We start from the raw sequence: 24,337 nt of genomic DNA on the forward strand, positions 1-24,337 counted from the left end.
TATTTAAATGAATACAGACATGAGCGTACATCTTAAACTGTATAGAAAATATAAGATTTTCTCTAGAGGTTGATGCTGGTTCATTAGATCACTACAGAGAAATGTAGTGAATAGACTTCAGCCAAACTATTGTTTTGCTCTAAGACAATACATAATTGAAAGAGCAACGTGTTTAAATCGGTATCAAACTTCCTGACAAGCTGCTCAAGGAATTTGTTTCCAGGAAGCTATTTTAGAGGCAGGCAGGTGTGTCTTTGGTATCCAGACACTCAGGCAACACTCCTGCTGTGGGTCTGGAGATAGGCCTGAACATTTGTGGCCAGAAAACATGAAAGAAACGGGAATAAAAATAGATTTTGACTCAGTACCTTCCTTTTACGGAGGAAAACAATTCCTAGCAACCTTTATTCTGTTTCTGTGGAAACAGAATAAAGTGTGCTTTTTATAAGCATGAAAATTGTCAGTTTTCATATTATTAATTTCTGTTTATGGAGGAATCCTGGTTTAAGATTCAGTTGAGCCTCTAATAGTAGCTAAAGTCTGACATTTTTTCAACTCAGTAGAACCTGGGAAAATGCTGAAGTGACCTAAATATATACTGAAAAGTGGAAAATGCCAATTTGAAGGCTGGCAAGCTGAGTTACGAACATTATTGAATTAGAGCTGCGCAAGATGTAAACTAAAGCCATTTGTTCCACATTATTTCATTCTAGCATCAAAGGGTGAAGGGTTCATTCAGAGTTCAGTTTGAACACTGCATACAGTCTTGACTTTGACCCGTGTAACAGAAAGCAGATGATGTGAGGTAGATCTTGTTGTATTATTTTAATTTTAGACAGATATCATTTTGTTGTCATTTATTATTTTTTAAAAAGTACATCATCTTCATTCACAGCTTCTCTTCTTTTATATTATAGTGTAGTAATGACCAATAAAGTTGTGTTCTGTAAACAAGGAAGCATGTAGCAGTTAAACAGTTGGTTACAGCCAGGTTATAGAATCTTAAAAATCGTTTCTTTTTCTATTTTGCTTCACGCAGGTGGTTGTTATTTCTATATGTATTTCAATTGTAGTGACACCCATGCCTTTGCTGCAGGAGCAGTGCTTTCAAAAGTCCCTGTGTAGCTAATTATAGATGCAAACAATCTGCTCATTGATTCCTTTTTATAGCCAAATTTAATGTGATGCCTGCCAAATGAAAGAACTAATAAGGGGGGGGGGGGGGGAGCCTAGAAACATCAGAGTGAAAACAGCTTATGGGCATTTCACAGTCTTCCTTTCCCCAAATTAAAGTTTCCTTTCCACTCCTCCACTAAACACCTCATCGTGATATGTTTGTTTAATGTTCAAAAATGCGCAGAGCTATTGTAGGCTACTATTGCATTTTACTGAAAAGTGACACATGAATGTTTGCATTCAAGCTGTTGGTTATATTTCTGGGCTGCATTAAAATGACATTGATTTCATGCTGTGTCCAAGAGACAATAAACACTTACTTGTCTTTTGCAGGTATGACTATGTGGAGATCCACGATGGGGACTCCGAGTTAGCCGACCTCCTGGGGAAGCACTGCAGCAACATCGCCCCCGCACCAATCATATCGTCAGGCCCCTCGCTGCACATCAAGTTTGTGTCCGACTACGCTCACCAAGGGGCGGGGTTCTCGCTGCGCTATGAAATCTTCAAAACAGGTAAAAAGATGCAACTTTTTTTTATTTTTTACTTGTAATTGCCAACATAAAAATACAAGCAAGACAGTGACATACAGTTTAAAGTTCAAAAGGTTGTTGATGTTGTTGTTGTTGTTGGTCCAATCAAAAAGGGCAGTTGACTTTTAATACTTTATGTTTCACTGGCCAGGCACAGATACTGATATACAGTCTGGGACTTTTTTTTTTTAGCTTGTGGGAATGTTTCGTTTGAAAAAACATTAAGGAAATGGAGAGAAAATTGACATGAGCTCAACTAAAATCTTTTTTCTTTTGAACTTATAAAAAAGTCTATATTTTCAGAATCCAACACTCAAAAAAGCTCATTATCTCTGTAAATAACCCTCACACATGGACAGGCTTAACAGTAAGGGAATAGGATTTTATAAAGGCTACGCCTAAGAATAGGCTATTAGTAAGTGTATTACAAGCTACTGGAGGACTCAACATGCTTCATTAGGTGACCAAGCCTCGTTTATCTCCCTGGTGTCAATGGAAACAGAGAGAAAGCGACAAGAGATATAGCAAAGGACCCTTGAGAGCCCTTTAGTCTGTCCAAGCAAGACATCTCTTCCCTTCATGGCACTTTATGTGTGTGCGTGTAAGTGTGTGTGCGCCTGACATGGCTCCCCTTCACGCTGCCATGGGTCAGCCAAAGCGAGACCAATTGAGATCAAGGGCAAGTGAGACAGAGAGGCGCACAGTGTCGGCCCCACAGCCATCTTGTCCCGTTCCCCCTGAAAGCATTCCACACATGCTTGCTTAATTGAGTCCTGAGCCCCATTCCCCTGAGACGCTCACGCGCGCACACAGAGGGCTGAGGTTACTAACACAACACGTGCGGTTTTCTGTGTTTCTCACTTGCTGGCACCAGCCTTTTGGGATTTATAGTGCGTGTGTGCGTGTAAGTGTGTGTTTGTGTGTGTGTGTGTCTCTTGCACATGACAGAGTCCACCTGATGAACTTTGAAACTACAAGGGTGTCAGTGTTCACACCCTAGCACCGCGGGGAGACACAGAAAGAAAGTGAGAGATCAGTGAATCAATGAATTCGTTCAACATTTTGTACAAACATGCAACACTATTAAGTTTCTTGGGAAGTTCGCCGTTTCTATTTCTGCTCTATGCTTTCAGTTACAGTGAGTTCAAAGGGGGTTTCTGTTTTGATTGTAAGTTACATTCACTTACATTCATCCAATCACGGGTCAGAACTCTTTTGGGGGCACAAGGGAGACCTACACAATATTAGGAAGCTGGTCATAATGTTATGCCTGATTGGTGTAAGTAATGCTGTATATTTTATTTTCATTCCTCCCATAGTCCAAAGATATCCTTGTTAGGTATACTTGCGATTCTAATGGCAATAGGGGTAGATGTGAGTGTGAATGGTCTCTGTGTTACTGTGACTCTCTGGAAAATAAAGAATAAGCGGTGCTAGATAATGAATGAATGAATGATTTATTGTTCATGTGTATGAATGTACAAACTATTTTTTTTAATGCTGTCCAGGTTACATACATGTTGGTCACAGCAACCTGTATCTGACCAACAATATTATAACAACCTCCACAGTATGTCACTTAGTTTGCCTCTATCTGTACAACTTTGTGTGTGTGTGTGTGTGTGTGTGTGTGTGTGTGTGTGTGTGTGTGTGTGTGTGTGTGTTTTGGGTCCAGCCTTCACTGGCAGTAATGATGGAGCCATTTGGAACATTCAAGCTGTTGTCATACTGCTAACAAGATCTTGTTATCCTGCAAGGTGCAACTGAACGTCTGGTTGCGTGGGTGACTAGATTTTGTGTGCGTGTTAGAGTGTATGTGGGTGCATTAGACATACTGTGTTCCCTCATGGTGAACCATCTAAATATCTAGCTATCTGTGATACCTCTTCTCCCCTCCTCTCCTCTCCTCTCCTCTCCTCTCCTCTCCTCTATTTCCTCGGCCTCCACTTCCTAGCAAATCTACTCCCACAACTAAACATAGAATATGTGGATAAACACAAGGACAGACACACTTGTAGTGAAGAGGTATAATGAAGCGGTATAATACTACACAGACATTGTTAAACTTTATTGTCAAAGCTCATTTTTAATCTTTCACAAAATTTGAATTTGCCTATTCAGAGTGCAAACTCTGATTGTGGTGCAAGAAGACATTTACTCGAGCATTTTCTTGGGTCAGGCAACATAATGGCAGGATTGCTTGGGGACATGAAATCTGTGCACTTGACTTATTTAAATCAATTCGTCCCTTTTGACAATTCCTGCTATATTTTTAAGTTAAATTTAAAACAATAAGTCTTTGTTATTATAAAGTTGTTCAGTTATTGAGTCTGTTATTTGGAGGTGAACTCTAAATACTGTTTCTACAATGTGTTTTTGAGTAATGAGACAGTTTGCATGTGTGTGTAGAAGCATGTTAGATGAGAGGTCAACAAAGATTTTAGTGGGAGACATGAAACTTAGGGCGTAAACAAACACGGAAACCACTTAAACGCAAAAATAAACAGACGTGCCACACTTGTTATTGTTTACGGCTCTGCTACTATGGAGACTGTAGTAAAACCCCAGCCAATAAGAACACTGCTACAAGATTGTGTCAGCCAATCATTGTCAGTGTCTAGGCAGTGTGCCCCCAGCTGTTATTGTGACCCAGAACTTGCCAGACACACACATGCACGCATACACATGAATGCACTGATGCAGACTGGATGGTCGGTTACTCGCAAATGCAGGGCAGCTTGCATGTCTGCATGGAAACACATGCGCAAAATACATATTTTTGTCACTTAAGTAAACATTGCATTGATTTACATTAATTGATAGAGACTTATTCCAGCCTTAATCTTAATCTTGACCTAAACATAATACAAAAAACAAATATTAACTAGAATTTTAAAATGTTGCGCTGTGGGCACCGGCTTCTGATATAACTGAGAAAGTGAACTGCAACTGAGTAAACAGAAAAAACTGAGTACACCAACACAACACCCAATCCACACACACACACACACACACACACACACACCACGTGCTGTGTAATGTGGAAGCTATCGTGACAATCCCCCTGATTACGGCTGTTGTTTACGTTCTACCCAACGCCTTTAGGCGCTTCCTTTCCGCCTCCGTCCAACTACCCATCCAGTCAGTTTATTAGATAGTCCAACCAATCATGTCGCGCCGTCCTCCCTCGTCTGGCTTTCATTGAGGAAAGTGGTACCAGATCTGCCCCAGCAACAATAAAAAGGTGCTCTGTGGTAACGTTTCACAATCATTACACAAATCTAAACTTAAATATTTATTGAGTTGTTTCTTCTGCCTGCATTGTAGAATATTGTGTCATTCTTAAACTCCAATAGGGGCTATTATGATGACCTTTAAGTGGATGAATTGGTAGATGACTATGTTTTGCAGAGGTTGTTCTGATGGGAAAGATTGATTTAATTTTGAATATTTGAATAAAGCATCATTATGACTTGTGGTAGCCTGAAAATGTTCCTTGATACTTCAATGTCATCTACATGTCATCAAGAGAACTTACAAAATACTACCTAGAATTACATCACTAAGCTTACATTAAATGAACCAGGGGAGAGAACTGAATGTGTCAGCAGTAATGTGGTTCAAGAGGGAGTTTATTATAAGACATCTCTGGTGTCGTTCAGTGGCAAAGGCTGAAACGTAACGTTGAAATGAGCAGTTTCAGCACCACAAGCCTCCGGCTTAAATGACTCTGTGGCGGAATCCAAACATACATATGGAAAAGTGAGGCTGTGGTTTTGCTGGAGCTGGTGCACTGTGTGTGGTCACCCGCAGTGTGTGTCATTCAGTGTATATTATAGCTAATCGCTTCTGTATGTGTACTAACATGTGTTTGTGTGTTAAAGATGGAAGGAGGGAGGGTTGTAAATGTGGGTTTAGCCCAACTAACAGCCCACTGGCATGAAGGATTTATAGTATTATAATATACAAGCACAAGTAAAATTTTTATTTTATGAAAGTATTTACATGCCAGCACTTGTTATTTAAAGACACACACTGACAAACCTTGTCCCGTCTCCCGGAGATCAATGAGCCGTGAGCGCCAACACCAGATCTACCCAGCAACACACACATTCCCTTTCACACACACTGCAATTCCCCAAACCGTACAAGTCAAACACATGTTTCTTTCACACTTATCCAGTTCAAACAGATGGGAAGCAAGAATGGCAAATGAGACAAGGTGGAGGTAGGCGTTACACTGGGAAAGCATGCAGGGAAAGGATAGAATGGAGAAACCCAGGAGAAAGAAGGGCATACATGTTTTTACATTGTCCATGAACATGAAGTAATAAGAAGGGAATAAAATTGCTGCAGGCAAGAAAACTAGTCAGGCATCCACTCAATATCACATACACACACACAAGCTTACAGTCACGCAGACCCATGCTATGCAGCGACGGACTCTGCAGGGGATCCAGACGCAAGATGAGCCCTGTGAGAGACAGTGCATATCTGTGTGCGAGCCTACATTTTTCTTGCGTCTGAGGTCGATATATTAGGGAGAAGGTCACAATAACAAGAAACTCAGACGAGAAAGTGGGACAGAAAAAAAAAACAGCGACGTATGAAGACAGGCAGTCTTTATCACACTAATATGTTGTGGTGGAAAATGAATGATCACATAGGCACAGAGGGGACATTCATGTGCATTAGTGAATGGATTTGATTGTTGAGAGAATGTTTAATGCAACATCAGCGTTCGCAGTGAAGTGTGTTGAGTATGAAGAGCAGGTGCATTAAATATAAAGGACGTAGGGTCTGACACGTAAAGTACATATGCTTGCTTCTTACAGCGTCTGTCTGTCAGCACATTGTCTACACTCATTTGATGTAACATGCCACTGTAGTTTCCATAGAGATTTCACTTTAAAGTAACCATTTCAGATTCTTTCTTTAAGTTCTGAGCTTTTCTCCTTCTGATTTATAGTGTCTACACCTGCTAGCTCCAGCCTTACCCAGTCCATTCTTCCACAGTGCAGATGTCCATTCAAACACAGCTTGAACAATGTGTGCGTAAGTCAGAGTGAAACTGACTTAAAGCACCAAACACACTTTGGGCTCCAATTACACATGTAAAACAGAGGCTGTTAATCAGATAACAAGAGCGCTACTGAAAAAAAAAAAAAAAAAAAAAAAGGTCTATCTGTTTTGTCAGATAGACCTGAGAAAAAAGAGCTAAAACTGCATCTGGAACATGCCCAGTGTTCAAGCTGTCACATCAACACACTCACACACTTGTTTAAATCCCCCTTTCATGCCACAGTACACACTCTCTCTTAATGTGTTCTTACTCTTCATTTACTCACGCGACCGTGCAAGTACAATAGCAGACACCCAAACAGACTGGGGAGAAATGGGTTACCATAAGAGGCTTAGCCAGTGTCTGAGTGTGTGTCTGAGTGTTTGGTCATTCATGGCGGGCTGGGCTGGAATAATGGTCCAGTTGGTGCGACCACATTCACTCCATAATACAGTATGCGTGTGTGTGTGTGTGTGTGTGTGTACGTGAGTATTAATAGGGAGGGTATTGCAGTCAGGTCACAGCACGAGCATCTGTGCATGAGTGTGTGTGTATGATGACATCTAAAGCGCCTCATAACTTCTCGACCACCCATCCATGACAGTGCCAGCAGACTCTAAGCCTTTCTCTCTCACTCCTATTCTCCTGTTTCTCTCATTTAGCTCTCGCTCACTTCTTCTGATGTTTCTTAAAGATTAGAAGGGTGTGGATTTTTCCAAGCCCAAGTGCACTTTGGACACTCGGGCAGATGCATTTACACCTTGGATTTCTGGAGTTTACTACTTCATATACGACTTTTTTGTACTTTGTCTGTACATATGGCACAGTGTGAAAAGATTTGTAGGTTTTTCTTTTAAAATGTGCTGTGTGCCCCTCTATTCATATTCCCCAAACGTCCATTTTGAATTTACATCACTCTTGGGCTATATGTCTACCCACCATATTAGCATTTATGTAAAACTACTGTCACTAAACAGCCATAAATATACTATAATTACCGCATATTCACTTTCTAGACACTCCCCTCCAGTCACATTAACTGAATGTAAAGTACATAATGTGCAGTTGAAGGAAACTGGGATAGCAGAGCTGGGAGTTATGAAACTGAGAAACAGGTATTGAGTTGGCTGTGAATTTGAAAACACTCTCTTCTAAAAACAACACCTCTGGGTGCTTGCCCAGAATAACATCATTAGTTTGAAGTATAATGACAGTCTAAGGTGTCTACATCCTTTTCCAAACAAATGTTGAGCCGACATTTTTTATTTTTCCGGTTAATGAGCAAAATCAACATCAAGCTGCTATTAATACACATTCTCTGTTTGATATGTGTCTTAAAATATGTTTTGTCTCTGTGTCTTCATCTCAGGTTCAGACTGTTCCCGTAACTTCACCAGCCCCTCGGGTCTCATCGAGTCCCCGGGCTTCCCTGACAAATACCCCCACAACCTGGAGTGCTCCTTCATTATCATCGTCCCGCCCAGCATGGACGTCACCCTCACCTTCCTCACCTTTGACCTAGAGAACGACCCCCTGCCTGGCGGAGAGGGGGACTGCAAGTACGACTGGCTGGAAGTGTGGGATGGGCTCCCAGGAGGTACGACATTTATACTTTGGAAGTGTTTTGCTCTTCTCATCTCCAGAATATTAATGACAGTTATGGTGCATGTGTTGACAGTGTTAATGTTGATCTTGACGGAGGTGTTAAACAATAACTCAACAGCGTCATGAGTCAGTGCAGAAAGCAAAGTGAAAAATGTTTGTATTCTGCCCTGCCTACATCATTATTGACTGAGGTGGAGTAGCAACTATTTTAGTAGCTATGCGTTGGTAGATGAAAGCTAAGCTTACAGGCAGGATGCTGGCACCTACTGTAGAGAAAAAAACTTTTCAAGGGGAAAATAAAATAGCAGCTGGTGAGCGTTGGGAGAAAAGAGGGGAGGTGAGAGAAGAAGAATAGTAGAGGGCTAGGATATTTATGGGCATGCTAGTGGAAGAACTGGAAGAGTTTAGAGGGACAAATCTAAGGCACAAAGACCTTGGATCTAGTTTCAAGCGATGGAAGAGGTGGAGAGTAAAAGAAGAGCACTGGAAAAGCAGCAAAAAGCCTTCTACTGCAGGGAGTAATGGAACAAAGAAAGGAGATGTAGGTACGGATTAATGAAGGCCATGGGACCTCAGGTCTGCCTTCAAGAAGAAGAAGGACAGAAGTGAGAAATAGGATTACAAGGTTCCACAAGTAGAACTGATAAGAAGAAAAACTGTCTTTGAAAATAAACATTTGCTGGTTTATATAAGTTTATAAATTTTCTATTTGTAGTTTGTTGTGATACCGTAGCTTGACTAGAAATATCAGTTTCTTGATTCACAGATCTCATAAGGCACTTCATCTAACAAAGACTGAGGAGAATTAAACAGAGCCAATGACGGTGCTTTTCTTGTTACAAACTTTACTGTACATATGAATTTAGCCTCAGGAGCAGCTGAAAGACGGTGAGGTGGTACACAGAAAGGAGGCAGCTACTTGAAACTACAAGGGCCACGAAAAGCGTTCTGCAAAAGGAGCAGGGTGAACGAGGATGAGAATAAAAGACTTCTGCTCTGAGTGATGGAGAGAGACTACGATCAGGACGACGAGATGAAAGGAAAGGAAAGACAGTAAAATGAGGTGGGAGGGTGTTGAAAGGGAAGGAAGTTCTCAGGGTCAGAGTCATAGGTGAAGGACTTAGCGATGAGTGTACAGTGGAGTCTTAACAGGAAGAGAGGACAGGAAAAAGCCGAGCAGGAAAAGGGAAACATTTTGTGCGTTTCTTACAGTGTGGGGTGTGAGGTTAAAGAGAGCGGGAGAGCCAGAGAACTCCTTTTTCATCAGACAAAATATCAAATCAGAAAGGACGGAAGAAATAGAAAGAAGCCACGGTTGTGATTAGCACATGCTACAATGTAGATAAGTATTTGAGTATGTTTGTATTCAGTCTGGATCTCCCCTCATATACTGCCTAGTCAACTGTTGCTTTCAAATCCGTCCATTCATCTGTCACTTATCCCCGCTCATGAAGGAAAGGGAAATGGGAAATGAGACAATTGTGTTTCGTTAGAGTTACAGTAAAGTATCAGATTCTTCCAGTAAATATATTTTACTGTATAATTTCATCTCTCCTCTTCTGGTCTCTTCTTCCTGTTTTGGTTTTCCTCAGCGCCATCAAGAAAAGACTTATTACCATTCTTTACTCAAGAGCCCTATTTCAAACATCCACCCATTCCAAAAGGGAAGAGAAAAAATCAATAGCACTGATCGATTGCCGGCTATTTTCTCTCCACCTCCTCCACAGGCCTCCTCATGTGTATATCTGTATGCGTAAGATAGGAGCAGGGAGTAGAAGGATGAATCTACTATCTGCGCTCTCACTATTTCATGCACACATTCAGACACACACACGCGCGTGGGCTCTAAATCACACTCATCTGTTTTTGTTGACATATACAAGTTGTGGTATTAGAGAAGAAGACAGTGGAGGAATCACTTAGATCACACACATACACAAACACACATACTGTATGTGTGTGAATGGAAGAGAGAAGAGAAGAGATGAAGGGAAGAGAGGCGATGACATGAGGAGGTGGTGTGATCACCAGATGTCAGCAGAGGAGGGAGTGATGCTGATAATAGATGTAAGGGGAAGCAATGCAAGTAGCTGAGCATTTATGTATATATAAAAAATGAGGGTTAAAAGATGAACGGATTCATAAAAGCATGAAAGTTTCATGCTCGGATGAATGAGATCTTGTGTGACCAACACAGCTAGAGAAGTCCTTCACGAGTCAAAAGGAAAGAAAATGGATGATGACAGACTGTTGGCTGATCTAATTATTCTCCTTTGATTGACAGTGGGCCCTGTGATTGGTCGTTACTGTGGGACCAGGGTGCCTCCTGAGATCCAGTCATCTACTGGGATTCTCTCCCTGTCCTTCCACACTGACATGGCTGTGGCTAAAGATGGCTTCTCAGCTCGATACAACATGACGCACAAGGAAGTCAGTGAGAGTAAGTTTGAGATGTGCGTTTCATTTGAAAATTAAAAAAAAAAAAAAAAATGTATAAGAATATTATTAAAAATCTCTCCATCTCCTCTTTGTACTGTAGCTTTCCACTGTAGTAATGCCTTTGGTATGGAGTCAGGAAAGATCACAGATGAACAGATCACAGCCTCGTCAAGTTTCTATGATGGACGCTGGCAACCACGTCAGGCCCGACTCAACTACAACGACAATGGATGGACGCCCAGTGAAGACAGCAACAGGGAGTACATTCAGGTATGAGTTTGTCACCAGCTGCAGTTTTTAAAACTGGAAAGTCTTCCTCAAACTTACACTTAAGTTAAATATATCCCCCGAAGGTTTTGAGAGGTTTGCATCTTTCATCTGATCGTGACACAAATTCAAAACAACTAATCCACATACAGTAATTACTGATTCTTTACAGCAGAAGTTTTCTTTGCCTAAACTAAAAACAGACTCCACTCCTATTTTAACACCATATTTTTCCTTGTGTTGACATGTCGCACATAATAACTCTACCGCAGATATATTTGTGTCAGTGTGTGGGGGAGAGACCGAGTGAGTGAGTGAGAGAGAGAGAGTGTGTGGGAGGTGTTGTGATATCGAGGTTTAGCAGCTAGATGCCTGGGTAAGGCATTGTTTCCTGTGTTCTATCACTGCGCCAACTTTGTGCCATCCCTGAGCCGAGCTTGAGTTATGACTGGGCGAGAGGGGAAAAGGAAGCAAGGTTCAGTCTTCCTGAACCTTTTGCATGATGTTGTACCCCAAATTGGAAACACTGGCCCCTTTCCTAGTTTGCTGGGTCTGGGTGCCTGTTGCAAAGCTCAGTATTACTGATATCACTACACAGTCACACTGTAAAAGCAAAGCTTTCCAGTTTTGGTCTTCCTTTGAGAGAATAACATTTTCTGTCCACTTTAAAAGCTTTGATATCCTTCAGCGTCATTGTAACAGCTGGCTTTGGTGGCTGGCTGCTGAAATTAAACCTGACTGATTTGCTTGTAAGGACAGCATCTCTTCTACATTAGAAGGGCCAATGTTCCAGTTGCAGATAGTCACAGACAGATGTGGAATGGAAGCAGTAGCCAGACTCACTGTATCCAGACTCTGGCCTAGAAAAAACAAAGGATGGGACTGTGGCCAAACGACTGCACAAGTCCACGGTCCCATCAGTCTCACACTTCCTTCCTGTCTTCCCTCTTACAGATAACTCTCTCCAACTCGCTCTCAAAAGCAGCTGACATAAAACATTTGGCACAAGTCACTTTCCAGACTTTTAATGTAATCTTTCCCCTGATATTCAGATAACGTCAATCCATTGAAGGAGACCTGGTTTGAATTCCGCTGCTTGCGACAAATCAGGTCTTTGCATTAAATCAGCCTCAGAGCTGGCTGGAAATGGAGCTCCGGCCTGTCTCATGTTGTCTTTGTGCGCCCTCTCTGAACGCTGGTGTGTTGTGGTTGGGTCGCTGTGTTCCACAGAGGCTCTCAGCTGTTCCCTAACGTTAACACCTAGCAGAAAGCAAGGCCCCTACGTGTTTGTACGTGTGTGTGTGTGTATATATGGGTGTGCGACGACTTCGGGTCTTGGCAAGCAGCTGTCATAAATGCCAACGTGCCTCTCCTTGCATCATGCACCCCATGGTGTCTTATAACTGTGTGTGCAGCCCAAGCATGCATGTTTTGCCATGTTGGCTCAAGAGCCACGTGTGTGGTTTAAATCTTTCTCCATGGCACTTTCTCTTATGTAGCCTATTCTATTCTATTCTATTCTATTCTATTCTATTCTATTCTATTCTGAGGTGTGGTTGATGTGAGCGCTGGTGGCTCCGTTATTCTAACAGCTCTGTGATGGATGACAAAGCTTCCCTGGGAAGGCTCACTTAGCATCTCTCTCTTTTTCTCTTTCTCTCTCTCCCACTTCTCTCTTTCTCTCTCTCATTTGTTCTTCACCTCCTTCTTTCTTTTTCTCTCTTCTCTGCCTCTCCCTTACTCCTTACCCCACCTTCTCTTCTCATCTGTTCCTCTCCTTGGTTCCGGACTATTGATTAGTTGTCTTGGTGGATTTCTGTCTGGCCCTACCAGAGCTCTCTCTCTCGTGTGTGTGTGTGTGTGTGTGTGTGTGTGTGTGTGTGTTGGAAGTAATCTAAAACACCTGTCTCTCTGACAGATAACAAACGCAGCATTTTACCTCCCCTGGTGTTTTGTACTACACCCTACTGGGACACACACACACAGACACACATGTTTGCACGCGCACCACAACAAGTTCTGATTAATCTACAGGTTTCAGCACCTCTGCCGGAGGAGGATAAATGTTGTAACCTACAGTAGAACCTTTCTCATCTTCTGCTCTCTATTTGTCTGTCTTGAATTGAGAAAACTTAAAAAACGTGAAGTGTGACTCATGTTAAACAGGTGCAGCTGTGCTAAGTTCCCGGTGAGGAACTGCAGCCGCTATGGTCCTAACCAAAAATGCACTGTTTCCTTATGGCACTTTACATTATGAGAAAATCTATAAAAAAAATATACATATATATTTGTTACTTCAAATTGTCTAGATAGCTGCATCGTTTCCATTTTTGTGCTCTGTGAATCAAAATAAATGTACTTAAGGGACCTTGAAATTAAGTAGTTTGAAGCTGGCGTCCAACACAGTGCTGTCCATATATAATGCAACACAGCTTGCAGCATGCCAGACACGTAGCTTAGCATCCACAATCAGGATGGCGAGGTGATTATAACTACTGTATGGGAGGAAATTAAAATGGGCCCTAGGTCATTACTATTGATCTGCCAGGAGAGAGACACAGAGAGGAAAGAAACACAGGGAAGGAGATGAGATGAGGAGGAAAGGAGAGTGCTGAAGATGAGAGATCGATAATGTTAACTCCAGGTGTACAGTATATTTGTATGATTATGTTTGCCTATCCTGAACTTAGTTTCATACTTAAGGAACTTTTACAATTGGGCTATTTTGGCAGGTCTGGACTAACATTAGTAATAGAATTACAGCATGGCACGTCAGGAAATAGTCAAAATACATCTGAGGATCTCATTGTGCCTTCTTTCTGATGAAGTTTCATGTTTTTAGTATTAGTTTAGGCAGTCAACACTCCTTTAGAAACTAACAAACCGATCTGTTCTCCATGTGTTTCTAATGTGTGTTTATTAGAAAAGAAAATTGAAAAGTCTGTCTCCCCACCAACAGGTGGACCTCCACACTCTGAAGGTTCTCACAGGCATCGCTACACAGGGTGCCATTTCGAAGGAAACTCAGAAGAACTACTATGTTGCCACGTTAAAGCTGGAGGTCAGCACTAATGGGGAGGACTGGATGGTCTACAGGCATGGCAAGAACCATAAGGTAAGAGAACAAAAAGTCCGCACACCAGAAAAATGCTCCTCAGTTCTTTTAATGGTATATCACCACGTGTAACGTTTCGGGCCCTAGCCCTTCATCAGACATGAAACATGTGGGAAGACACACCTCCATATATACATCCATCTTTGGACATGTGATCAATTATGTAAAAATAATCCATTATGTAAAAATGGCATTATATCATAGAATATACATATAAATTTATAGCTATTTTTCGATCATATTCTTCACACTTATACATTATTTAGACTATATCGGTAGAATAAAGGTCAGACAAGAAAAGGTCTGCAATGTGTAAAACATCTAAGAAATTTTAGAGATGCCTCTACCACTATATATGAAGTAGTGATACTATGGAAAAAACAAACAAAAAACAAAAATAAAAATTAAGGACAAATATAAATGAGTCAACATTGCAAGAACCATAAGGTAGGCACAAGCACACATGGTAGGAACCGCAAAAACAGTCGGGGGTAACTGTAGAAACCTTATCCTGGGTGACACACATGCCTCAACATGCGTTCTCATGGAAGAGGTAGGCGGAAATATGAGATGGAATATATGCTGCAAGAGTTGACCACAAGCCTAAACTTTAACCGGTGTCTGCAATTACAGCCGTTCCACTGACATTCAGTTGGCTTCGTTTAAGGGTTTACGATGAAGCCAGAACCAGCACACGCCTTCGAGCTCCATGTGATACCTTACATCATTGTATGGAACTACATTTACACTGCACACGCTTGCTTTCCACGTCCCATCTGGTTCCCGTTACTTTCTGGTCAGAGTTCTGCCTAATGTTGACCTGATTGGGAAGGTTTCTAAGCGGTTTCTCTCAGAGGTGTTAAGGCATGATGTGTCATCACTGAATGTGCTGCAGTCTACGGGGTACCAGGTAGAAGTAAAGCAGGCAGCACTATGAGCCCTAATGGCTGGAAGTGCAATTAAAGCAGAGGAGCATTCCAGCGGTTGTGGCTGTTTTTTCCATCACAGCCCTTCTCCCCATGCTAGTGGTCACACATGTTTGTCCTGCGGTCTCACACCGCGTCTAGCTCTGTGCTATAAAGCGTTAGTTCCTTATGAACACTAATGCATGCACATACTCGCATATGCATACATTTTTTTTCTGAGAGGTAAAGAGGCAATCCCGTTTAACCATCTGGGGCTCCTTTGTGGGCTGCAGATCCCATAAGGCTTGCAGCGAAAGCTAGCTCCCTGAGAAGTGATAGATGGGAAAAGCAGCACAGAAAATCAAAAATACACTGAGTGATGATAGAGGAAAGAAGCAGAGGACATGAGCACACAGGCAGTTTGTCATATTTAATTGAAAAATAAAGATTAAACTACATAGTTTGTACAATAAATGAAGGACTCAGTTATGATCATATGAATTATGATTTAAAGACATGGAAGTCAACTGTCAGTCAGTCATTTTTATTATCCATTCAGTTGTATTGTCAGTCATATACCTACCACAGCCCAGTTCACAGCATGCTGACAGGCTGTTTTGAGGTTAGTTGTTGGTGTCACCACACATAATCCCCCTTGATTCCCTTATAACCCCAGAAAGCCGCTTCGCGATGAATAACAAAAGGGGCATAGAGGAGAGTGAATGTGTGTGCATATGAATATGTGTGTTTGAGGATGATAGAATAAATAGCTGTGGAATAAACACGCAGAAAAACACACACCCAAACCAACTGGTGAGGGTCTTTTTGGCCCCCTGGTGGGTCAGTCTGTGCTGTAATCTGCCGATTCAGCTCAGGGTGGTCAGCCACTCCATTTAATCCTACTGCTATATATCATCGTCTAGTTGGCATAGTGTGGATATTAGCCAGATGCAAACAGGGTGCCGTTATGTTGTGGTCCTTCTTCTGGCTGTAGAGGGAAGCAGAGTGAAGTCGGAGCAGAGAGGACCTAAAAAAGATGCAGTGTGTGATGGTTATTTATCTGATGATGAAACAATGGTGTCAGCATCTTGGTGCTTAATGTCCCTTCTCAACTGACACACCCCAGACGGCCAGTCAGCATCGGCTTTGCCACGCTCACTGTATTTATCATCTTTCGGGGTCTGAGTGTATGTTTTATGTTTGAAAGACATAAATCACTCAAAGCAGTGGCCAAGATATTTTGGCATGGTTTTGTACTTTAGTTTGGATGTGTAAAATGCTGAGTCTGCATACACGGACTAATTCAAGGAAATGGCTTTTATAATTGAGAGCAGATCCTAGATCACTTCTTGGAGGGTTCAGTGTTTAAGCATGTCATATTTTCCTTTTGTTTGATCTACGCTAAAGCAGTATATCAACATGGGCTGTGTCTTACTTTTGTGGAGGTGTAGCTTTTTACTGCTGCCAGGAATATAAAGACCCCTGACCCCTCTCTGTTAACTGGCTGAACCTGCTCTGAACTGTACACCTATCCATCCATCTCCTCCCTGACATTTTCATTCACTCGCTCCTTCGCTAGTTCTCTCAAAATCTCTTCATCCATCAGCTTCTCCCTTCCCGTCTTCATTCTCCCTCTCCGTCCACTGTTACACTCTTTTCCGTCTCTTCCCCTTTCCCTCTTCAGAAACTCCATCATTTGAACTCCCTCCCCCTTATGTCTCTGAAAAAGACATCATGGAATGGACAGGCACGTTTATGCATGCTTTAATAAATGACTTTTTGTGCTTGGCTACAGTGACAGTTCCATGTGTGTGTTAATCTGGAAGAATTATGGAATTAGTGTTTTATGAGCAAGAGACATTAAAGGAGGACAAAAATTTATGGAAGCCACATGGATAAAAAAAAAAAACATAAGTATGAACGCAGTATATATAATGTGCTCATGCAATTCTTCGCAGCATAATTTTGCATGTGCGGTACATAGGGGCAAACACACATATAGTACACAGATGTGCACAGATGTTTCCAGCCTTATCCATGTTACATGTACATTCGTTTCAGATGAGTAACTGTTAATAAAGCAAGCACTGTGCGCACACACACACGCGCACACACTCTGGCTTTTAAACATCTGGGATTCGGCCCATAGGGGCGGCGCTGCTGTCACACAACATCATGATGATTTGTGTGATCTGTAATGTATTTGATAATGTCATTAAAGGCCTGTTGTGAACCAGATGGGACATATGGAATACATGTTAACTTGCAGAAAGTTTTTTAGATGGAAGGAGAGAGTAATATTCATACATATTCATGCATTTGTTCCTGCTTTGTACTGACAGAAACAAGGGAATGAAACAGACAGATGGGCAAATAGCAATGCTTCTGTTTCTTTTATTCCAGAAATGCTTCTGTACTCCTCTGTTCCTGTCTTTAGCGTGGAGCAGCCATTTGTCATATTCCCTTTGACCAACACGCCAGTGCCAGATCATTTGGCTGCTCATGTGAACTTGCGTTATAAGAAGAAATACGACCCTATCTGTATAACTTAAACTATTCAGTGATTCAGAACACAAAATTGCCGCGGGGCCTGTTTAGGGTGAAGTAGTGCACATGACAAGAGAAAAGCAGTGATTTTCGGTGGCCTGGGTTGAGAAATTATCTTGTTTCGGTTTCAGTATTTGCATTGACAAGTTTGAGAGGAGAGGACCATTTAAGCTTGACATGGTACAAATGTCATTTGGTGTCCCGCCTGTATTGCTGCAGGCAGACCTGTCTGTGGCCGTTACAACGCTGGACCTCGGCCAAGACCAAAAACCTCCTATTCCCACTTTAATCTGTCGGAGGGAGGATGGATGGAGAGGGTAGGATGGAGGAGGGAGACGTGGGTGGAATGAGAGGGAGGCAGAGGGATCATGATTGGAGGAAAGTGTAGGAAAGAAAGAAAGAAGGGGGAAAACAAGCAAAAGGTTAAGGAGTAGAGCTGATAGAGAGAGAAGAGAGACTGAGCGGTACAGCGGGAGGAAGAAAGGTGGAAACCAGAGGGAGAGAAGCAAAACTCAAAGGGGAACAAGTGAGTGAAGGAAAGAGGCAAAAGGGGGAAAAGAAGTGTTCATAGGGGAACCACGAGCAAAAGAAAGAGGGATGCCTGGATGAAGGGAGGCAAGAGAGAGAGAGGGGGGAATAATGAGAGAAGCAGACAAGGGTGTTGACCACAAATCCCTCTGGATAGATCAGAGGTCTCAGCAACACAGCCTGAAAGGATGTCAGGAGAGGGAAAGAAAATAAAACGACAGAGGAGAGGGAGGAAGGCTGTGAGGTGAAGGAGAGGCACGAGGGAGTGCGAGGTCAAAGGAGAGTTGGAGAAAAGAGTTTGTGACAAATGAAGGAGGAAAAGCTGCGCAAAAAAGAGAGAAAGGGACAAAGGGGGATATTATAAAGGTGCCATGTGTCATCTGGTCTGTGAGATTTGTGTATTGCACTGTCACACACACACACTTAGATTCAGCTGTCAAAGACAGGTTACCTCCCGGAAGTCTGTGTGTGGGTGTGTGTGATGAAATGAGAGGAGATGGAGGGGTGCTTTACTATTTTATAACCTGATGCACACATGAACACACAAAACACACTCAGCACGGACATTTGAATAATTCAGCGTGTCTGTGCTCGTCCTCTCTGGCTGACTGACTGTGGCCCTGCAGGCTTATGACACGGCCACACACACATTCAGACGCCTGTTCTTTCCCATGAGGTGAACATATTCATTTGTCATTTGCTTCAGCTGTAGTTATACATAAGAATGGATTCACCTGCAAACCCAAATCAGCTACCTGCACTCAGTGGAGACTTGTGTAAATGGAGGAAATAAATGTATTCAGTTAATGTCTGGCACGTTTGAACTTCACTGAGAGATAAAAGTACAATTTGAGCTGCAAAGATGTATATTGCTTGGGAGTTTACTTGTAGTATTATTTAAGAAACATTTCTGCTTGTTTTTGGAGGCTTGCGTGTGTCTGTTTGTTACTGTGTGTGTGGAATGAGATGGAGACGGCGGGGGAAGGGATGTATAGGTAAGCATCTGTTCACCCTACACCTTTTCCTGGTGTCAGCTAACATAGGTGGAAACGCCGGACCATTAACAAACGCAGACAGACTCACAAACACACACACAGGCACACACTTAATAACCTGAGCTGGGTTGCAGGTGTAGTCCATTAGCTGATTGTTATTGAAGCCTTTTAGACAGAGACCGTTAACAGTGAATTTAGGGGTTTAAGACCTCAGGGATGCTACATATCCCCTTTCACCTCCTCTCTGTGGAGTCTCGCTGCAAACCACAACCTGGGAGCTGTTACAGGAATAATAATATATTCTTTAGTAAGTGTGCACCAGCCCTTGGTGGTATCTGTTATCACTCGATGTGATTTTTCATCATTTGGTTAAACTGCTCATTGTGATGTGGACTATTGATCTGTGTCACAATTTATGCTGGCCGTCAAAGGAAGACAAGCGATGTTCCGGAAATTAAAAAGGTCAAACCTGAGTTTACATTTGGCTGTTTATCACATTTTAACAAATAATAAATTACACAGATTGCCCTTTAATATTGGCTCCAGTGTTGTTTCCTACAGCAGTGTAAATACACTGATCAGCCACAACACTAAAACCACTGACAGGGGAAGTGAATAACATTAACTATCTTGTGACAATACAATGTTCTGCTGGGAAACCTTTGGACTTTTTTGGACATTCGTGTGGATGTTACTTAGACATGTGCCACCCACCTAGACCAGACCAGACCAGGCACCCCCACCCCATGACACTCCTTGGTGGCGCATCCATCCCCAGCAGGATGTAGCCTGACACAGGCACACACACAAAAACAGTCAGAACTGTTTTGGAGGCCCATGGGAGACCTACAAAATATTAGGCAGGTGGCCATAATGTTGTGCATAATCGGTGTATGTCCTGTGCAGAAACATAATAAAATTTTTACAATCATGTCAGCTTCAACATTTAAGAAATTATTTCTCGCTAGCCCTGATAAAGTCAGTCATTGAGGGCTGTTAGCTCTGACAGGGATTATTGCTGGTGTTTGCTTGTCATGTTTTCAACTTGCTGTTGAAAGAGTTTACTTATGGGATCATAGAACTACAGTTACAACAGAGCAGGAGTGATGGTACATCAAGCAGCAGCTTGAGTCTCTGTTTGGTGAAGCTTGTTAATTGAGAAAGAAAGGACACTAGGTTCATGTCAGAGGACAGCATGTCCATATACAGCTGTCAGACGTCTGCCACGCACACTCATGCACACAAAAAAGCATTGCGGCAAATTAGACTTTCACACAAACCTACACCAAAAGATTTATACACTACATACACTCCCATGTAGACATACAGTACATAGAAGTGTGGGTGTGGATGTGTGTGTGTGTGTGTGTGTGTGTGTGTGTGTGTACATGTGCTGAAGAAATGTTTCACAGCGCACCAAGGGAAATCAGAAAGCACCCTCCAGCCCCCAACTCCTAAGAGTGAGACTTCATAATTACACTTTTACACACCATCAAACTCTGACACACACACCCACACACTTGTAATTACAGTCTGCTACCACAATCCCATTAAGTCTTTTGGGGCCTATGGGCATTTTTTTCTCCCATCATTTAACTGGTCACAGTTTCCAGTATGAAGGCCTTTGTAAGGGCACAAGTTCACTGGGGCTTACTTTGTGTTGTTCACCCACTGGGTCATGGGTTCAATTCCCAGCTGGCCCAGAGGCCCTGCTTCTGTTCCTACAAGTCAGAGACTCCCTTCATCCATATTTTGTCACCGCTGATGGGTCCTGCGGTTTAATGGATCGAGAACCGAGAAAAAATAGTGTATTTACACACAGAGATGCAGACACACACACCTAAAACAAAGCAACCATCTATAAATGCGTATCCAAGCAAGTAATTGCAAGACCTCTGGCTCTGTTGAATAAGGCGTACAGAGCTCTGTAATAGACACACAATGTTGTGTTTTCAGCACTAATGTAACGTAACAGAAAGAGTGTTAGAGACAAAGAGGAAAACCAGCTTTCTTTGGTGATGAAAGAAAAGGATCATTTTATAAATTCACAGCTGTGTACAGTGTCACGAAGGCAGCGGGAGAAAGGAAGATAGAGATGTCGAGCAGAATGACAGAAGGAAGAAGAGGAAGTGAAATGATAGGGAGAAGAGCAGAAGCCCAGCTGTGTTTTCTGTGGAGAGCCCAACAGAGACGACTGTCTGAGAGGAATAGGCGGAGGAAGAGATAGACATGACACTCTGTCAGATAGACAGAGATATAAAGTCTTGATGTCAAGAGACAAAAAGAGCGCGTCTGGCCACGTGCTCATGCATTCAGTTTCCTTTTATCCGTATTTGTGTGTTTTCAGAGGAAATCATTTTGTGTGTGTGTGTGTGTGTGTGCATAAGGTGGGTGGGGGGCAAGAGCTCTGAGGGCAGCGTGTGAGGACGGAAAGACAGTCTCTGTGTGAGAGACAGCTGTGTCTGGAAGCACTGTATAGTGTGTGTATTTGTGCATTGAGTTGTGACAGCGTGTGTTTTTCCTTGCGCTGCATGAAGGAGTTAAGAAGTTTCCCTGCGTGTATTTTCTCTGAGTGTGTGGTTGAGTCAAGAGGACGTGAGAAGAGGATGCTCTCCCACATACTTACATCTTTGATTTATTACACACTGCATGCCCTCAGTCTGTGTGTGTGGGTGTGCGTGTGTGTGTGTGTGTGTGTGTGTGTGTAAGTAATTCTCTGCACCCATTCATTTTGTGCATTAACAGCAGTGTATGTAATCACATAGAGAAGAAACTCATGTTAAATTGTATTCTCCTAAATAAATTGTGATCATAACCATGTTAGTCCCATCACTTACAGTATATTTTCATACAGATGCATTTTCACCCCACCTGCTTGTTCAGACTTCAAACATGAGACTGATGTCAGTGCCACAGTTGCAGATCTAGCAAAGAAAGCTAGGACTGCACGTAATGTGGGACTTTTACTGGTGAGGTTTTGAACTTTAGCAATGCATCATTCTTGCCGAGCTGTTAGGCTGTGATAAACTATGAGGAACAACGGTGCTTTGACCTAAATCAAATGATGAGCAAATGCTAACATGGTGAGGTTTAGGAGGTACAGTATATTGCCCATCTTAATTATACTAGTTACTGCACTAACCTTTACTGAGTAACACACACTAACACAAATGTGCATTCATTTTTATACCAAATGTCAGGATAATCTGTTTGGTACTTCACAAAAACAATGCATCCAAGCTACAGTAGATCGGTGTCGCCAGACTCAACTCTGAATATTATTCTGGTAACACTTCATTATGGGGTATTTCATCCAATACAGAGAAAAAACAGCACCATTTTTTTAACATGCTGTTAGATAGCCCTACAACAAATCAGAACCATTTAGTTGGAAACAAAGTCATCTTTCTTGCACTCAGATGGCTTGTATGACTGTGTCACTGATATTCTTCTGTTCATTACAGCATAAAGCCCACCCAAACAATCTGATCAGCACAGCAAATCTCTGTCGGAGCATAATTAGCTCCCAATCGAGCTGCCCCAGACCAACTTTTTAACAGAAGAAATGTCTGGGCAGGGGAGGTTGGTCTGAAGGTTGGTGGACAATCTTATCATTTAGATATTTCAGTCTGGGCCAAGGCAGTGAACAGACAAACTGACAGCACTATAATATCAAACTGGCCTTATAGGTCTAGTGTTTCTCCAGGAATTATATGAGGCTTGACTCCAGTGTCCTTGCACAGAAACTGTTGTACACACAATGCACTATATAGATGTGATATAGAAATGATACTGCTGTGCGACTCAGCAATATCAAGCTTTATCCATTATCCATACTGAGCTCATATGTTGCAGCTCACTCTTCCTCTGCCCTTCCTGTGTGTGTGTGTGTGTGTGTGTGTGTGTGTGATAACAATGTGCTATTATTAAATATCTCTCTACCTCTCTATCTACAGGTTTTCCATGCCAATAGCGATGCCACAGACGTGGTTCTAAATCGGATTCCACAGCCTGTCCTGGCCCGCTTTGTGCGAATCAGACCTCAGTCATGGAAGAACGGCATTGCACTGAGGTTCGAGCTTTACGGCTGTCAGATCACGGGTAAGAAAGATAAAGCGTATTTTTCTGTAGAGTTTCTCAGACTTTTTTTTTTTTTCGTCCTTCCTTGTCAGTCTCCTCATGGGATTCTTGTGAAAACACAGAAGTCATTTTGCCAAGTTTTATGCTATGATATATTGGTTTTTACACCGGGTCAGAAGGTGGGTCAGTGCAAAAATAACTCCCTTAGAAAATATGTCCTGGAAAAGAGCACACAGACGTGAAAGGGTTATTTTTTTTCCCTCTCCCTCCTCATTTAAATAATCAGATGAGAAAAAATTCCGCAATTTGTCCGTCCATCAGTCCTGTCCGCAGTTCTATTCATACTTTCCTCTCATCCATTTCTCTCTTTCACATTCACACAACACACCCACTCTCGTGTGCACTCATGCTCTTGCCCTCTCTCTTTCATATACATATCCCCCTTCTCTGTTTCCCACTCACAGATCGCGCACAAACATCCGCGCACTCGCATGCACAAAGAGACACACTCTGTCCTAATAGAATAATACTAGAGTGTGATGTGTGGGTGATAACATCAGAGAGTAACAGGCTCTCAGCTTTCATCTGCAGCCCTGGCAAACAAACATGATTTCAACCAGCATAATCAGCTCAATACTATAAATAGATAAAACTTAATTAGACTGTCTGTGTTTGTGTGTCTGTGCGTACGGAGATGGTGAAAGAGAGGGAGTTTCAATCCATTCGAGTGTGTCCGCGTGTGTGTTTGTCCCAGCTCTACTGTATCATTATTAGGTTAGGGCCTCTCTCTGCCGCCATCGTAGTGGCCATTGAGAGGGACAGATATGCTCTTATCCAGGAGGGCTATTTCAGCACCCACACAAATCACAGTCACACCGAAACAATATGATACTGCTTGTGTGTGTATGTGTGCATCCACGATGGAGACAGAGACACGGATGTGGAATATATCAGGTATCTTGCTTGTACTCTTGTCGGCCGATCGTTTTTTTTTACTCGATTTTAACACCTGAAATTGCATTATATATCACCCAACCGCTCTCACAACTCTCAGCAGTGGGAACACATTCAGCACTTTTTTTTTT

General features: G+C 42.3%; 1 protein-coding gene across 1 annotated transcript in view; it reads left to right on the forward strand.

Moving 5' to 3' along the window:
- LOC311488246 (neuropilin-2-like) overlaps positions 1–24,337 on the forward strand; it is an 88,086-nt gene that overhangs the window by 23,042 nt on the left and 40,707 nt on the right. The window contains exons 3-8 of the mRNA XM_084544834.1: positions 1,510–1,691; positions 8,141–8,368; positions 10,661–10,816; positions 10,916–11,085; positions 14,042–14,197; positions 23,129–23,273. Coding sequence (XP_084400960.1) covers positions 1,510–1,691; positions 8,141–8,368; positions 10,661–10,816; positions 10,916–11,085; positions 14,042–14,197; positions 23,129–23,273 — 1,037 coding nt within the window. The remainder of the gene's footprint in view (positions 1–1,509; positions 1,692–8,140; positions 8,369–10,660; positions 10,817–10,915; positions 11,086–14,041; positions 14,198–23,128; positions 23,274–24,337) is intronic.

The sequence above is a fragment of the Chelon labrosus genome (genome assembly GCF_963514085.1).
Source record: "Chelon labrosus genome assembly, chromosome: 5".
NCBI classification, from domain to species: domain Eukaryota; kingdom Metazoa; phylum Chordata; class Actinopteri; order Mugiliformes; family Mugilidae; genus Chelon; species Chelon labrosus.